Below are 19699 nucleotides of genomic sequence, written 5' to 3' on the forward strand. Positions count from 1 at the left end.
TATATCCTCCCTTTAATTGTCATCTTAATGTCATTAAATTTAACCTTAAACCATTTTTTTTTGTATTTATTTTTATTTTTTTGGAGAAGATAGAAAAGAAACAAAGTTATAAAACCTGTATAAAATGTAATCAACTTACAACAAGGTAGCAAATTTAACTGAATCATTTAAATCTAATTTCTTTATTTAAACTTTTTCCCCGAAAAAACTATTATTTTTTGGCCAGCTCGTCAATTTAACATAAAGTTGCCCTTCATGTGCTCACTTTATTCATATTTTTACTTAACTGTTATGAATATTATTTTATTTTTTTAAAAAATAAAATTTATGTTTTTATCACGGAAAAAAACGCATGAACGCAATTTTATAAAATTAAGTAAAATATATTTTTTTTTTAGTTTGCTCGACATTATGGCCTTTCTACAAGTCGAAAGGTCTCCTGTTTTTAGAACTTGTTATTTTTTATATTTTTTTAAAAAAAAGAAAAATTATGCTAATTTATTAAAATTTTCTCCAATTAATATATCAAAGACCTGTAGAAGTCAATGTTTATAGATATAGAAACTATTTTAATATAGTCTTCATTTTCAAGTCCGTTTTAAATTTTTTATATTTTTAGCCCAGCCCGGGTTTTAGAAAAAATTTGCCTATTTTAAAAATATAATATATGAGAGGCAAGTAATAAAATTCCAAATTAATTTTCCTTATGCTCATAAGATTAAGCTATATATTGTAGTGCACTGATGTCTTATTACTACAGGGTCATAGCCAGGAATTTTATATGGGAGGGGGGGGGGGATGATAATTATTTTATATTGAAATAATTTTCTTGGAGCATTAAAAATTTATTAGAACTAATCATCATATAAAATTTATTAGCTAGTAATCATAATATAAAATTTATTAGAACCAATCATATTTGAAAATATGATAATTTCGAACACAAATAATAAAATATTGGAAAATTTAAAATATATAATATATAATACGGTTAAAAAATATTATTGTAAATCACAATAAAATAAAAGTTTTTAAAAAATTAATCAAAATATCATCTATAAATGAAAATTTAATCTTCTTTGCGATTGCGTCAATTTTTTAATAATTTGTTCTGTGTTGGAGATTAGATTTCGATGAGTAAAGCTAGTTTATTTAATCAATTTTACGATGTCTTAATTTTGTTATAGGTTTTTATTTTCTGCAATGAAGAAAAGGTCCTCATTTGTGCTTGTCCTATTGGAAGCATTTATAAAATATACATAATTTTAATAATTTTAACTTATGAAAGATATTTTATGTATGTAATGCTTCCACCGTATTTCTTGAAGAATTATCTATAAAAATGAGTCTTTCATACATTCCATTTAAATTTTGAATTTAATTGGCCTTCAGATACATTTATATCTAATGAATAAAAATAAAAATATTGAATTTTCCAATATCAAGATTTGATATATCCTCAGATAAGCTGAAGTTATAAGGTATAGTATTTGTAAATTGGATAAAGCCATATTTGATAAATCACAAATCGTTTAGTGATTTGAATCAAAATTAAATCCAAAAGTAGAAAAACGGTTATTTTATAATAATCCTCAATTGAGTCCACACGTTAATATTGGAACGATTTGCTTGCCAGTTAAAGTCGAGGCTTATGAATCTCAAAATCATATAATTTCGCTTTCACCTAACAATCACACAAATCTCGAGAAATTCCAGGTCGATATTATCTCTTGATTTTCTAAATCGCGATTCTCATAACTTGAGCCATATCCATTTTTTTTGAAAAATATTGCATAAAATTTAATATTAGAATAGAATATAATTTATTTGAAATAGAATACTTTGCAATTCACAATTCATGAAGCACTTTTATATTTTTTCAAAAATTCTTGCTACGGAGGGGGGAAGGATTTCCCCCCTCTCTCATTCCCGTTGGCCACACGCCTATATTACCAATGAAATGAAATCGATATTAATTCATAGAATAAATTATTAACTTATTTACGCCCCACTGCGTATGCGCCTCATATAGACAGTCCAAATTTCAAACCAATAATTTACCACATAAAAGCCGGACTTAATATTTTGGCTTTGAAAAGGGGATCCCCCTGCTGCGCACGCGCCTGAAGCATTAATTTACCACACACTTATTTGTTCACCTTAAAAATAAATATTTATTTTTCATAGAAATTCGAGCTTAATAAATCTTAATAACAATTTAGCATCAAACTATTTCAAAATTTGAGTCTAAAGGGTTTGCTAGTTTTTCTCCGTATATTAGCTTCCTAGACTAAATAAATGTTTTATAAAAAATGTTTTAAGTAAGTAAAACATTATATTGAATAAACAGTAGTTTAGGAAAATTCATATTTTAAAAAGTAACTAATTATTTATAACAAGTTACTTTAACACTATTAAAATGGCCATATTTATATAAAATAAATTCAATGCAATTATAATTATATTTGGTTTTGCAAATTTAAATTCTTTTGTATGTATATTTAAACCCTTATATGATTAACCTCACAAACTCATTTTTCACACTCAAATTTTTATTAAGTAAAGGTAAGGTAAACTTATATTATTAATATGAAATGTTTAACCTTATAAAGAACCTATTAATCTTTTCATGTATAGTACAAATTTTTAATTTTGAAAACATAAATTACCTCAAAATGCCAAATATTTAGCGACATAAATTTTAATGATTTTTTTTAAAAAAATTATCAAACCTTTGAGCCAAAATTTATCATATTTTAATAAATATTATTGTGTTTATAAAAAATATCATTTATATATATATATATAAAAGCTATAAATTTAATCATCTTTCAAAGTATTAATTTGTTCATTGAAGCTCAAATTAGTTCATAAAATTAAACCATATTTTCATTTCTCTAACACCGATCCGAGCCAAATTAAAAAAATATCTTGTTAAAATTGTACTATATGTCGGCAACCTCTATATTTTGACCAGAACCTAAACACCCTGAAGAGATCACTTTATTCAGGTATCATTGTGTAGTTTTATTGTCATAAAATTTTAATTACATAATTAAACACACATTAAAAGTTGTCACCAGGTGAAGTTGCAATTTACAATAAAATGCCTTCTTTTTTTTTTAATTTATAAAAATTTAATTTCATTTTTTTGTTTTGAAAATTTTTGATAAAAATTTTGATTGCCAAAAATGTTTATTTTATTATTCATTTAACTTATCTGGACCCTATATGTCGTATTGAGATATTGAATCCATGGGGATAGGAGTCTCTCGAATGAGAATTATTTATCGAGGATGAGTTTAAATTTTTTTTTAAATATGATTGAAATTTAGTATCTACCCTATAAATTTCAGCCAATTTTCTCCATAAACCTTTGTATATTTTTTTAATTTATATAAAAAATCAATATAAAGATCACTATAAATTAAAATTAATTCTAAATTTCAGGGAAAATTTGTTTGAAATTCATAATGGGGTGCATACTTAAATATATTGGTGTGATTAGAATTTTTGAAACGAACTCTTTCTTAGTAAATAATTTATTTGAGAGATTCAGACCTGGATTCCATATTCCAATATGACATATATAATATACATCGAGTGAGGCCAAAACATCATGATATTTAGAATGGTTGATAAAAAGAAATGATTTAAATATTTTCAAATAAAATTAAGAAATTATATGAATAAAATATCACAGGTAATGAGAACTGCCAAGTCCTGGGCTGTTAAACCTTTTTTTAAAAAATGATTATACCAAAATCAATCCTATATTGACATATTTTTTTTTAACCAACGAGAATAATTCTTCTATTTTTTTAAATACCCACTTGAAGTTATTTTTCATAGACTAATGCTAATGAACTGATATAATATTTACCTTGTGATATCCTAAAGGCCTTATATTCATCCTTTGTTCAAGATTCTCTAGAGAAAAACTCTACAGTCTACTATAAAAATGTAATCTAATGCAGTGGCGTATTTCGATAAGAAGACTTTTATTCTGGAGGGGGAAGTGGTGTATGACGCAAGGTTGTTATTGAAATTTAAACTGGGTTAATTATGAAGAAACTATCGTCATTTGAATAAAATGTTAGGGAATAGCGGGTAGTTTTGATTCGGATTTTTTTTATTGCAAATTTGGATTTCGGGGTACTAGATTAATGGAAAGTATTTTATTTTACCATTAATGGAGGCACTGCATAACATCGTCGTATAAGAGAATATCATTATTTATCTTGGTAAAGTAATAAAGGAGTTGGGTAAAAATTACTCAAATTGTATTTAAATACAGATAAAGATATTTTTCAAATAATATCCAAGATATAAGATATTTGAGGAAAATTTTAAAAAAATTCCAATAAAAGTATCCACATGGAAAAATTTTTCTATTTTACCTTGTAGTTTTTCTTAATTTTTTTTTTTAAATTTTATATAAAAATTTCTTAATTATTCCTACTACCTCAAATTAAACTAATTAAAGTAAACTTAGTAGTATCATGAATGATTTATTTCTTTAATTTGCCCATTTTATTGGAATAAAATTTATTTAAACAATATTGACGAAATTATAAATTCCTTCGCTTTCTCTTCTCCTAATCTGTCTAAATTATTCATTTAAATTTTTTTTCAGAGTGTATATTTTTTACATTAATATTATATATAGATTTACGAATAAAAATTATATTTGAATTTTTTAATATAATTAACTGCTTTTTTAGAGGGATGTATTTCTTCAAAGAGGGAGGTGTGGAAAGGGGGGGGGGGATATTTTGTCCAACATTTTCTAATTTTGAATTTGTAAAAGGGTTGAGGAATAAAATTAAAATTTTCTTTAACTCAATTTCAACCAAATTGGAGTTAAAACTTTATAATATTCAAACAATGATTAGTTGTATTTTTAAATTTTTGTCATATTTTTTTAAAATATTAGGTTCACGGATTAAAAGGAAAAAGACGACATTTGCCATTCCGCCTGTGAATAGCAAGAGCCCTAAAAATTTCACAAATTTTAAAGAGGATTCAACGGATGTCTTAAGTGATTGTAACAATTCGTTTAACTCGCACAGTATACCAAATCGCAAATTAGAAAACTCTAATAATGAGGTAGATATCAACGGAGAAGTTAAAAATGACATAGTGAATAACGAGGATAGCAATATCGAGTCCGACATAAATGGTTTAAAACGACCAAGAACGGCGTTTTCTCATGCTCAGCTGCATCGTCTGAGGAAAGAATTCCAACAAAATCCCTATTTAACCGAATCCCGGAGGAAAGATTTGGCAAACGATTTAAACTTGAATGAATCCCAGATAAAAATTTGGTTCCAAAACAAAAGAGCAAAGTTGAAAAAGAAGGCCCAGAAATCTAACGATAAGCCCTTCAGGCCAGTTAGCCCTTCATACAACATTTCTGTTAATAAATTTTCTAAAACATCAGGAATACCTAGTTTTAAACATAAAAATTTAAACAAACATAGAAAGAGTAACGAAACGTCTTGCGGCTCCATTGGCATTATCACGATTCAAAATACGATCTCACAATCAATTAAGAGCACGACGAATAATATTTTATTTCCCTTAAATTGTGATAGCTATATCAATAATTCAACATGTGATAAATCTTTTAAAGTTAACAATGAGGTCCAAACAAACTCTCCTATGAGTTATAAACCAATGCCTATCTTCTTTCCTACTACTTTTTCCGATTACCCTCGTGTCAAAACAAATTTGGATCCAAACATTATAAATAAACAAGATTATGGTAGCTCGTTAGCCAAATTAAACAATGTAAAACCTGCTTTCCATGCTACCGGTGAAATAGTAAACTGCTCGATCTCCGAAAAAACGATATGTAATGATAAAATCACGTTAAAATCAGGACCGCCTTGTCCAAATTTTGATAATAACTCGTTTCTCTATAATTATTACTATTATATGTTACCTATATTAGACATATCCAATTATCAACAACAAATTTTTAATAAACCTTTTAGCTTGGACAAAAATTTTATCCAGCACTTTAACAAATATTGCCTGAATTCGAAAACTTAAAGAAAATATATTATATTATTATTTGGCAATGTTAAAACGTAAATTTAGTATTATCTATTTGTTAATTAATATATATATAATGTAAATTAAATTTCATGAGAAAAAAAAAATAAACAATGTCATAGTTTCAACCAAAGTTTCGTGTACAGTTAATTATGGATAATCAATTAACCGTTGATTGATATAAGAGAGATGTTAAAATTAAGTTTATTTACAAATCAAATAAATCAATCCATAGAATAACATTAATATAATAATAAAATTTCAAAAGTGTATAAATTTGATATATAACAGATTTTTGAGTAATTTTATAATCATCATAGGTAGAATCCTGCAAAGTAATTTTTCGAAAAAATATATCTGAACCAAATTGGGCACAATTTTTTTTGTTCCAGCCCGGCCAGAACTCAACCCGAACCCGACTAAAGAAATTTTGGAATTTAAGTTCAAATATTATAATTTAGTAGGAATAGTATTTTTCAAAATTATTTTTAAATTTGGAATCCATTCTATAAACAATTTTATAAATATAAAAATCTGAGGGTATTTAATTGAATAGATTTTAGATTAAACAAAAATTATCAAACGTAAATATTCCATAACTGTTATGACAAATTAATATATACTAAATTTTGGTCAAATGTAGAATACAATATATTTTATTTAAATGTAATTAATAGTTTATCTAGTCACAATACAAATCACAATCACATGAAATTGTTAATTTGGGAAATGGAAATTACATAAATAAATAAGTGAAATAAGTTAGATGAAGAGTTACATGTGATTCTAATCAATGAACAGGATCATTATTGAAGATATTTCTAATATTTAATTTTCAGGCTTGGTCTGAATCTCTTATAATTGGACCCGAGCAGTATTTAATTCTAGCCCAGGTGGGGCTCCGGATAGGTCGTGCAGGGCTCAAATCATAGGTTATCCGAATTCAGTTCATTTAAAAATAATTATTTAGAGTTCAAATTTGGTTCGTAAAATAACATAATATCGGTATAGTTTAAACCATTAGCCCTCTCGCATACAAATTTATTAGAATGAAGAAATAAATGTTATCGGTACTAACGATTTATAAAGCAATTAAGGTTTTTTTATTTTTATTGCAAAATATACACTATAACAAATAAACAGTATTTATTAAATACCATGGCGACTGGTATTGACCAATCAATCAAAATTAATTTATCTTAATCCTTAAAATGGTTAGGAAATTAAGAGGCTCAAACTGGTTTACCACCAACCTATATTTTTATGTTCGATTCAAGTTCAAGTGACAATATTTTTAGCATCAGATTCGGTTGTTGGTTTGATAAATAATACCGGTTCCGGTTTTGTTTGGAACCTTGGGTTATTACATTATATTCTTTTGTACTTCCTTTCGTCTCAAGAATAGTTTATTCATAATACATTTTTAAATAATAAGCTTTTTAGATATAAATTGCGTGCCATTTTAGCCACTTTTGGGGTATAGCATTGGGGCTTAACTGTATAAAAAATACCTATAAATGTAAGTAACTAAATATATTGGTTTAATACAAAAATAATTTGACATTTTAGAATTTATGATATATCAACCAAATATACTTTCCCTAAGGTTTCCATAACTCTATTTGATTATTTCTATGCTAAGGCTACTAAATGATAAGCTAAAGCCAGAGCCATCGAGTCTCATAATAGGATAAAGATTTGATCATTTATAATCATAATGGCAATTTTTAATAAATTGCAGTAATTTTTTTTTATAATTGCTTGCCACCATATTTTTAGTTCTATTTCAAATATTGATACCAATTTTAGCAATTTACTCATTTTTATTTTTTATTTTTACTGTACTAAAAGGATTGAAACATTAAGTAAAATGTTATTAATTTGGCATAGGCTCTACATCTATTAAGCATTACTAAATGATCTGATATAAGTTTCAGAGTTAATGTTCCCAAAAGTTGAGTCAAACGTGGCATCATAGTTTTAATTTTGCTTATAACTCGGTCTCTTTTTTGTGGTTCGCAAAACTGATAGAAAAATAGATGCTATAAATGTCCATCGAATTTACATTTAGTTTGGGAGATCATATTAAAGCGGCGAATATTTCTATCACTAAATTCAAATAACTCAGAGATATTGTGGGGATTCAAAAGTTAATTCATCTTGCAAAATAGGGGATTGCTTTCATTTTATATTTCTCAATGGTTATTTCGAAGATATGATAGTTGAATCATTAAATTCCTTGTATGTAGATAGATCTTATGGACGGATATAAAACTTATGTCATCAAATCTATAAAAATTCAATATAATAAACCCATTATTTCCTTCAAATTTTTGAAATATTTATAATAAGATAATATAGAGAAAGATTAACGCTCAATCAATAATTGCAAAAGTTAGAAAAATAAAATTTAAAAATTTGGTCAGTGAAATTTTACCATTTGGAGACTAATTGAAAAGGTAAGATTTGAGATTAGCGAAGCTATTAAAACTTTCACAATGGCAGCCAAATATCAGGCGCGTATGCAGCGGGGGGGGGGGCAGGGGGACAAATCCCCCCCTCCACAAAACAAAAAATGCAGATGGCGGATATATTTTTCAAAAATATTATTGTTTATATTAATTTATATTTGTTAATATTTATTCCTATCTCATATTAAATATATATTTAATTACATTTATTTATCACATTCATCTACTAAATTATTTTATCAATTAATTCCGATTTAAAGTTTTCCTTGGCGTAATTTACCTATTATTTTCAAATTTTTGGTGGCATAATTTTTATCTACCATTTTCAAATTTCTAGTCAAATAATAATTATTTCTGAAATTCCTTGTCCAACAGGGAGAAAGAAATTGCAAGCTTGTCCAACGAGATAGAGTCTCCGCCATAAAGCAGTAACAGCTTTTATGGAGTTAGAAGAGCCGATTATTTACTGAAATATCATAATCGCCTGAAAGAAATATTCCTCAGAAGCAATAAAATTATTGGATTTAATGCTTATTGCACAACTATTTTATGTAATACTTTTCAAAAACACATTGACTTGATTAAGAAGATGAGAATAGAGAGCATTTTATTAGAAATCAAGGAAAGTAGGGCTAACGTAAAGAATTTTATATTTTATATGTTATTGTTGAGTCAAAGGTAGAGCTATATTTGTCTCCCTCGACTTGCAGTAAGGCATGCTCATCGTTAAAACATTAAAATAGGATCTGTAGAAGAGTATTTTATAACAAATGTTTCCTCTCATAGATAGATTTATGACCAAAATAAATGAATGATTTTTAATTCATCATGCAGCACTTACCAATCTGCAAATTTAACTTCTACAAAAGCCTTCCCAACCTTTTTCAGATGGTGATAGGAAAAAAAATATTTGTTAGATTTTTATCATGAAGATGTTAAGGTATCTTATGATGCCTTATTAGCTGAATAACTATGTTTAAAAGATTAACTATGGTTGATATAGTTTCAAAAAATGATATAATTTTTTTATAATTCACATTAATTTAAAATTGTGTATTAGAAATAGTTATTAGTCCTAATAAATTCATGCTTGATATTTTTAAAAAACAATACTTCTTAAACCAAGCCCAAATTCCTGCGTACGCGCCTGGCAAATACATATTTATATATATTTTTTTAAATGGAATATGAAAGTATAATATAAAACGCTTATAATCTTTAAATCATAACAAACCAACAAGAAAAACGACCCCTATAGAGAAATAATTTACCATAATATTTAATCCATTATTTTTATAATCCAGTTAGTGGATGTTGTAAGATTATGAATCCTCAATTTCTTATTTATCTGGCAAGTTTTTCTTGTATAAAGACTGATCCGCAATTGCGCGTATCTTTTAAATCAATCACTTTAAATTTGAAAAATCAGATTTAATCGGAAATAAATTCTAGCACTAATTTCAGAGAATTTTGACATTTTCTTTTCTATATTTTTAATTTATGTGAAAAATCTAACATATTAAAATTAATAAATTAAGATTAGCTTAAAAGTTGAGGGTATATCTTTTATATGGGTAAGTTATAATGTTGAAATTCATTTCCGGGTATCAAATTTTTTTTTAAATAAAAAATAGTGCTCAATAGATGGTTTAAAATTGAGATTCCGAATCACAACGGGATAACTCCCAAGTACTCATACTAGATAAATTTCAATGAAGTATGTATTACTACTAAATTGGCGATTCATTAACCCTTTCATGTACAGAAAAATATGGGTTATATTTTTTATTATCACGTATTTTTTTCAAAATTTTTTAAAAATAGAATATAATACCGACTTGTTCATTTCATATCAATGATCTTTTTTAGGACTTAGTAAAAAAAATATTTTAAAAAACTTTAAGGTAGGTTAGATTATGTATTACCATACAAAAAGTTACTCCAAAAAGTGGGTTATATTTTGGCCTAGCGTGAATGAATTAATTTAAAGTGCCCATACATAGGAGTCAGCTGTTGAGCCATTTTGTGGTTTACACTTAAACGATTTGTCTATTTATCATTATGCACATTAATGTAATTTAATAGAAGTGCAAACTACAAAATGGCGCTACAACTTACCACTACGTATGGACACTTTTAAATAAATTTAATGAATTAATCTCCAAACTGATAGTGTGCATATATATTGATTACAACATATAGTATATAGTATTAGGCAATATTTCACATGTAAAATATTGGATAAATAAACGGGATTATTCTTAGTATTCTTTAAAGCTCGACTTTTTAAAATAAAACTAAAAAAATTTTTTTATAAAAAATCTTCATTTATACACACCAAGGATGTAAAATTTTTATTTCGACTTTTATTTCATAGTATACAGGTAAAAAAAAAATCATGATACAATTTGGCATCATTGAGCGAAATGCATGTATATAAAAAAATATTTATTTATATATTATGAAAAATTTTTCCTAGTTAGAGCATAAATTTTTTCACACATAGTCCTTAAGCGATATAACACATAATTTACACCTTTTTCGAGTCTTAGAAACTTCTGGCCAATGCCTTAAATTATCATATCTAACGTCAGTTATTATCGGAGGTAACTTAGATCCTTTTTGTATTTTAGGATTTTCATTTGATGGTCTCCCTATTTTTCTTTTACTAATTTTACCTGCCATTAACAAGGCAGGAACTATTTGAGATTTAAATGTTATAAGTTTTATAAAAAATTTTCATTTTTTTGAAGTAACGATACAATATCCATACATTCACAATGCAGGTATCTATCAAATGAAATATTATTCGAAGTAATATGGTGTTGGAATATTATTTGAGGGATTAGAAATTTTTTTAGAAAACGCTGTATCAAATGATTCAATATTTTTTAATACCCAATTACTACTGAGATTAGGAAAACTAGGACCTTCATGAACATTATCAAGTTCTATGTGGAGTGCATTTATGGGCGAATCTACATCTATATTGTCAATAGAATGATTAAAATTATCCTCCTGTTTCCGAAATATCACCTTCAGTTATAATTATTTTATTTGACATCTATAAAAAATAAAATTTATTCAATGTTAATAAAATAACTTATTAAATTCCCAATGAGTTAATTTGGCATCATAATTTTAAAATTATATTTACAAAAATAATTAAAATTCTAAAAAAATATAAATTCATGACATTTTTGAATATTTTGTCTTCTTTATAAAATAAACAGTTTTAAATTTTTTTATTAAAATATATTTAAATAATATGTAAAATCAAGTAATTCAGAAAAAATCGAAACGGAAATAGTCAAAATTTACATGACAATAAAATAAAAACAAAAGCACCTTTTTTTATTATTGAAAAATACGATTGAATACATTTGTATATTTATTTAAAAATGTTAAATTAAATCATTAAGTGGTTTTAAACGTTAAAAAATAACATTTAATATGATGATGTCAAATTAGCTCACAGGACTTTAAAGGGTTAAAATTTAAAAATGACCGCTTAAGCGATGAATTTACAAGGTAAATTTATTTTACAAATCGATAATGGTTACTGATATTTTTGAGGCGGATTACATAACAAATAAGCGAAAGATAGAAATTGCTATATTATACGTTTCTTTTTTTTAAATATAAATGTAGAGTAACCCTACTGGGCATCTGTGCTTTACCGAACATAATATTGGGCTGATCAGGATACAAATGCCAAATCTTTGTATTATCAGACAGACATCAATAGTACAGAACTGCAGTGGTTCATTAAAAAAGTGGTTTACACTTATATTTACTCAATTTTTTCAAATTATAAAATTTGATTGATTATCTTTTATTTGAACTTTAATATATTTATTTAAAAATTACCATATGACTAAAATAAATCAAACAGACTCTTTCCAAATTCTGCGCATAATTTTTAATAAAATCATTAAAATAACTATACTATATTTTTATTTTAATATAAGCAATTATTTTTATCTTTTCGTTTTTACCATGTAAGGTCATTTGATTTCTACTTGTCCAATTAATGTTTAAGGCAAGTCTTATTATATTTGAATTTATATCTAGCGCTTCTCTTAATTTTCTTAAAAAATTAACCCCTAAATTAAAAAGTATAATGAAGCCACTATAAAAAAATTAAATATTTATTGAATACATTTAAATGAGTATTTCAAAAAATTGTTTTGACAATAATATATATGATTTGTATATTAAAATTTGAAAAAAAAAAATTTATAATGATTATATAATACAAGTATAATTTGCATTTATTGTATCATAAAGTAAAATTAGAGTTTTACATCAGGCTAATATAAAAATTGATAATAATATTTCAATAATTAAAGTTATAAAAATTTGTCATTTAAAAAACAATTGTACCAAATGCAATAATTATATAAGGTTAAAAAAAATTAAAATTAACTTTAAAAAAAATACTATTTAATAAATATATAGTTGAACCAATAATTTCGTCAATAATATATGAAAATATGTCATGTTCAAAATGTTTAAAAAAAGGTAATTGCAATAAATATTATATTATTTAAAAAAAGGCTCCAAGCCTAGTCTCAAATATAATGAGATTTGATATTCTTGTCTAGTTCCCTTATATTCCTTTTCCTATTTTCTAGTTTGCTGCTCTCATTCGATTGATATGCCAACTTGCCCCCTAAAACTGTGCCCTGCACTTTCAAGGTATCAGGATCGAGTATTACTAGATCTGCATCGTTTCCAAAGTCGAGACAGCCCTTGGATGTTGTTATACCTAACGCTTGGGCCGCATGAAGTGAACTGCATTCTAGCGCCTCGACCAAGGTACAGCCTTATAAAATATATAAAAAATAATTATTATTGTTTGTAATATGACTCGACCAGTGATTCGGAAGGAAGGAAGGAAGGAAGGAAGGGACCATCTCAAAAATGAATGAAACTTGGCATGTTAGTTATTTATGATGTAAATGTTAATAAGATATAAATTTTAGAGCGCCAGCTCAACCAGATCCAAAAATATACACCTTCAAAGTCGAAATCGCGTAATGCGTGTTTTTATTAAATCTTGTTTTTTTAAAAAATACTTTGGATAGAATTACATTGGAAAATATCGAAATAAAATTTACAAATTTCATATTTCTAGTAAAAATAAAAAATTAACATTATTAGGAAGGGATTTTTTGGGGGGTGTTTATATTCTCTAAAAATGTTTATTACCTTTATATTAAACTATTTAATAAAAAATCTCGATAGCCATTTTTGTTTTTTTTAATATATTATATTTAATAAAAATATGTATTATATTAGTATTAAAATTTAAAAAATCGATTAAGTATAACCAATATGATATCCTGGGATAATAAGTAAGGAAGCAGCCCATAAAGATGTGGTTATTAGAACGCTATATTTTAAAATAAACATATTTTAAAATATTATATACAAACAATTATAAAAAAAATATTTCTAATCTTATATAATTTTGCGTTTATTAATGGAATTCCTGAGGCTAAAGTTTGTAGGTGCGTCCTGTCACTATTATGGGATCTACTTTCGTTTTTATTTGATTAATGGGCATAAAAGAAGGATGGTGATCCATGGGGATGTAAAAAGGAAATATATAACTCCTCAGTAATTTCATTGTTTTTTAGTAATGCGGCTAATTACCAAAAATCGTCATAAGCCATGTTATGAATCCTTTAATATCAGCAAAAGACAAATTATCGGCATTTGAGATATTACTAATTTGAAAGTACTCTGCATGTAAATATATTTATGATTTAAGTTTACTTAAACTCAAATGAAATACAGCATGTACCCGAATTACTAGAATGGGGCGAGCTAAATTGAATCTTTCTCGTAGTTTAATCTCTTCTAAATTGTTTTGTTCGTTGGTTATATATGTAAAATTTACTGATGGCATGTTTTGTTTTGCAAACTGATATAAATCAACTAGTGTTAAAATGTGTCTAGATGGTGTGCTGAAGGCTTAAAGTGCTGTTAATCTTTTTAATATTAGGCCAAGGCCGTCACATAGACCTATGGTATGTAGCTAACTGTGCCATTCGCTACACCAAAATCTAATTCATGATAACACAGATTTGATTTTCTGTTTGTATATTGTGCAGTTGATCCGTCAGCAGCAATATATTTTACTTATCTTTTGAAATAAATGGTTAAAAATTTTATCATTTTGGTCTGGTATAAATGTACTGCAATAACATCATGCAGAAGTGACTCTGATATTATAACAAAATTAAGGTTTTCTATATTGCCATTATTATTATTATATGCGATCATAGGATGGATAGTGGCCTGATTATTATTCCAGTGGAATCATTGAACAGCGTCTTGGATTATAAAGGCATAATTTTCAGAGAAATTACAAATTATCAACATGGTTGTAAAAAATGTTTAAGTTTTGACTGATTGGTAGCGATAAATGAATGATGTAACATAGGTGGAATTTTTTTTTTAAATTAAGAATTCTTGAGAAAATTTTGTTATCGTTTCTAGATTAATTCTATCAACAGATACCCACTGTTTAAAGGATATATGATCTATGTCATTTTAGGCAAATTAATTGTTCTTTAATTGAGAATGTGTCTGAACAATAGTCACAATCTCCCAAATAATATAGTGCTGGATTGCATATTGCTTGGGCTAAAATATTTATATAGTTATGTAATGGATATTCTGGAATAGCTAATAGTTTTGCCAAGTTAGCATCTACAAACATAAGCTTAAAATTTTAATGAATTGCACAAACAAACAATGTGTGTTCCACTGGATCCAGCCAGAATATAATTTTTTAGCCGTAAATCTGCAAATTTAGAAAATCCAATTTTAATTATAGTACTTCTCTTTAAAAGCAGCTGAATGGCCTTTTTCAGCAATATCCCATGGAAAAGGTCCATGTGAAGGCATTTGCGGAACATAAAAAAGTTAGCAGCACGTTCAAGCCTTCAGCGCACTAGTTATGGACACATTTTAACACCAGTTGATTTATATTATTTTGCAAAACAAAACATGCCATCAGTAAATTTTACATATATAACCAACAAACAATACAATTTAAAAGAGATTAAACTATGAGAAAGATTGAATTTAGCTCGCCCCATTCTAGGAACTCGGGAAATACATGCTGTATTTCCTTTGAGTTTATGTAAACTTAAATCAAAAATATATTCATATGCAGAGGACTTCCAAATTAACAATATCTCAAATGCCGTTAATTTGTCTTTTGCCGATGTTAAAGGATTCGTAACATGTGTTTATGACGATTTTTGGTGGATATCCACAATACTAAAATCACAATCTTTCTTTTACCCTACAATTGAGGAAAATATATTGTGGCCCATTAATCAAATAATTACAATAGTAGATCCCATAAAAGTGACAGGAGGTACCTACAAACTTTAGCCTCAAGAAATGCTATTAATAAGCGCAAAATTTTTTAAGTTTAAAACATGGGTTATTTTTTTTATAACTGTTTGTATATAAAATTTTAAAAATTATTTATTAAAATATAGCGTTCTAATTATTATCCGTATGGGCTTCTTCCTTACTTATTACCCCAGGAAATCATTTTGGTTACACTTAATCGATTTTTTGAATTTTAATACCAATACAATATATATTTTTAATTAAATATATTATATTATAAAAAATTTTTTAATATAATGTCATCTATATTATCTTTTATTATTTCTAAAAATAAATAAAATTAAAAAAACAAAAATGGCTATCGAGATATTTTATTAAATAGTTTAATATAATGGTAATAAACAATTTTAGAGAATATCAACAACCAAAAAAATCCCTTCCTAACAAATTTTTTATTTTAACGGATATTTTTTAAATTTTTTTTCGATATTTTTCAATGTAAAATTTAAGGCTATAAAATGATATATTATTTGTAATTCTATCTTAAGTATTTTTTTAAAAAAAACACGATTTAATGAAATCATGCATTACGCGATTTCGACTTTGAAGGCGTATATCTTTGGATCTGGTGCTCTAAAATTTAAATTTTATTAACATTTACAACATAACTAACTAACATGCCAAATTTCATTTATTTTTAGATGGTCGGCCATATCACTAGTCGCGTCATGGAATTAATTACACAAGTAATAATGTGCGTATTATCTGGTTCAGTAATTTTAGAATAGATAGTAGGTTGATCTTATTTAGTAAAATAACTATAACGTTTTATGATTCAAAAATGTTTGACAATATGCATAAATTAAAAATATTTTTGAGGCCTTGATAATTTCATTAGCGATAAATTATAGGTACGCCCAGTCGCTGCTGATGGACTCATTATTATTAAAATAATATTTATTGGTTTGAAAAGGTGATCTAGTGTCGCTGGATAAGAAAATATTTTTCATTTCGTCTCTATTTACATTAACTTCTTGCACAAATCCTAATTATCAAACGTTTTCATACATACAGATCACATATCCTATTTCATCGATCAATAGATCCTCAAACAAAAAATCCTCACATGGATTAACTATATTTCGGTAACAAATGTCTGCAAATAAGAATATATTTCAGCATTGAGCTTAGTTAAACAGATCGGAAACACTGCGTAAATTTTACTATTTGATCTGAATAAGGTGTTTGTAAACTTGCCTTAGCAACTAACCTTTTTACTGTGCCGCCTATGCGATCTCAGGCACTTTTACCATGTGCCGTAGCAAAAAATGTCATTCTGCTTGAACGCCAAAATCAGTTTCATGGTAACAAACATTGATGACGCTTTTCTTTATATTTAGTATCGCGCTGCTGAACCATTAGAAAAGGAATATAATTTTTCCTGGTGGATTGTCGAATTTTTTAAAAAATGAATAAATTGCGATTGAATAAATGGAGTGAAATAGTATCATGAATTAAGGATCCTATTACCACAAAGCTTAGGTTGTTTATTTGATCTCCTATTTTATAATAAATTGAGAATGGATGCAACGTAACTTGTGAAGCTGTCCAATGATAACTCTGAACTTCGTCTAGGAAAATAAAAGAATAGTTTTCCAAAGACACAAATAATTAGATAATTTATTTTCTAAACTATTTATAAGATTATGTTTTAATTATTAAAAATTTCTATCATAATATTAAAACACTATAAAAATATAAAAATATAAACAATTTCATAATTGTGTTCCTCAAAGGAAGCTATAGTTAAATCCACAGATTTCTATCTAAATTATCTGACGAATATTTAAAAATTCTTTGATTCGGTTGGTAAAATGCGAAATTTTGCTGCCAAAATTTTAAAAACTTATAGGTTAGAAAATGACCGTTTGTGGAATAAAAAGGAGAGATTTTTGAATTTGTTGATCTGTGTTGTTTCTGCTTGAGTTAGCGAATTTATAGTTTGAGGAGAATGAAGAAACGCATGTGTAATCCCACATATGATTTGCCGAGGTCCCAATATAGTTTTCAACAATCAAGTCTTAAGCCATCTGAAATAAATTTGCGGGCTTAAACCTCGATTTATTGCTGTGTGGAGCTGGTGCCGCCCCTCACTGTATATACATTAAGAAGGCCGTGCCACTTTAAATCAACTGGTGATTTGCATTTGATACAAGCATGTGTAAGTACGATGTCCCAAGCTGGATGTAAATCAATGGAAACTCTCAATTGTTCATCTGATAAAGGATTACCAAGGTTATGAATACAGCTCCAAGGATGCAATCTATAGGTGAATTGCCTTGATATATCGACTTAGTAATTCAATATTAAAGGAGTGAATTTTTTTTATGAGTGATGATTGATGGTAAATGAGCGTTAAAAGGTATAATAGCCTCCCATTTGTTGGTTAGGTCTACTAATAAAGGATGGCATATGAAGCCTGACAAACGTGGATGAGAAAAATGACAATAAAGATAATAGATTGAATGGAAAAAAGTATCTACCACACAATTTAGAGGGTAACTGGGCGAGTGATCAATTGAATGAGTTTTATTTAATATTTAAGAATTTTTCTGATGGATTCCGTGGAGTCCTTTGTTGTATGCCTTCTTGGGAGAGAATCCGAAAATTAAAGGCGGTTGAAAGTCATAAGAGAATTCGATAAATTTAAAATAAAGGAGAAAAGTTTCATATAAAAATTTAAAAAAAGAAAAGAGGCACGATATCTCCCTTGATCCCAAAATCTAGTTGGTAAGTGTTATGTTGACAGCCACATGTTTGATAAATTCGAAGAGGATTTTAAAACAACGATTTCTTGAAAAAGTGTTGATCTAGTTTTACTACTTGATACAAATATCAGACATATTTTTAAAGGTTACATGTCAATACCGCGAAAATTTTAGCGCGAAATGTATTATCGCGAATGAATAAAAGCGAATGTCGATTAACGCGAAATATTATTATAGCGAATGCATTACCGCGAATATAATATTGCGAATGCATTATAGCGAATATAATACAGCAAAAATATTAAATCGAATGCATTAGCGCTAATGTAATACCGCGAAAGTATTATCGCAAATGTATTATAACGAATACAATATAGCGAATGAATTATCGCTAATGCATTATAGCTAATGTATTACCGAGAAAGCATTATCGTGAATGCAATGCAGCAAAAGCTTTACCACGAATGCATTATAGCAAATGAATTATCGCGAATGCATTAACGCGAAAATGTGAAAGCGTATTAATTATAGAGAATGCTTTATCGCAAGTGTATGATCGCGAATGCATTATCTTAAATGAATTACATCAGTTGCAATATCGAGAATGGAGTATGATAAAAATTACAATTTTATATTTATCAGCCTTAAGATAGACTTGGTTGAACCTGGAAATTAAGTTAGACATTTTTTTTTGAAAATAGGGCTAAGGCTTTTAATTTTTTTAATTCAAAATATATAAAAAAAATTCTAAGCAATAAATTAGATTGGGTAAAGAAATTATTTTTATATTAATTGATTGTTTAAATATGCTTTAGTTATATTTTCAATTAAATTTGGGATAGGAAGACCTAAAATTTAAAAATAAAGATTTTTGATGGAGCTTTTGCTAAATAAAATATGGCCCTTAATATCAAATTGGGGTTTATTATTATGTTCATACAAGAAAAAAAGGATAGATTAATTACATAAATTATATTTATTATTTTAATAATTTTACGAATCTCAAAATATGCTTTGTTT

At 26.8% G+C, this 19699-nt stretch overlaps 2 protein-coding genes across 2 annotated transcripts in view; one reads left to right on the forward strand and one right to left on the reverse strand.

Moving 5' to 3' along the window:
* Positions 1-6095, forward strand: part of LOC135929308 (putative uncharacterized protein DDB_G0289963) — a 28354-nt gene extending 22259 nt beyond the window's left edge. Inside the window, exon 2 of the mRNA XM_065465833.1 lies at positions 4937-6095. Within this exon, the coding sequence (XP_065321905.1) occupies positions 4937-6057 (1121 nt within the window). The 3' untranslated portion in view covers positions 6058-6095. The remainder of the gene's footprint in view (positions 1-4936) is intronic.
* A 6753-nt stretch (positions 6096-12848) lies between these two features.
* Positions 12849-19699, reverse strand: part of LOC135930158 (N-acetylglucosamine-6-phosphate deacetylase-like) — a 28543-nt gene continuing 21692 nt past the window's right edge. Inside the window, exon 12 of the mRNA XM_065466941.1 lies at positions 12849-13359. Coding sequence (XP_065323013.1) covers positions 13106-13359 — 254 coding nt within the window. The 3' untranslated portion in view covers positions 12849-13105. The remainder of the gene's footprint in view (positions 13360-19699) is intronic.

This window comes from Gordionus sp. m RMFG-2023, chromosome 5 (assembly GCF_954871325.1).
Source record: "Gordionus sp. m RMFG-2023 chromosome 5, tfGorSpeb1-WG-v2, whole genome shotgun sequence".
In the NCBI taxonomy this organism is placed as follows: domain Eukaryota; kingdom Metazoa; phylum Nematomorpha; class Gordioida; order Chordodea; family Parachordodidae; genus Gordionus; species Gordionus sp. m RMFG-2023.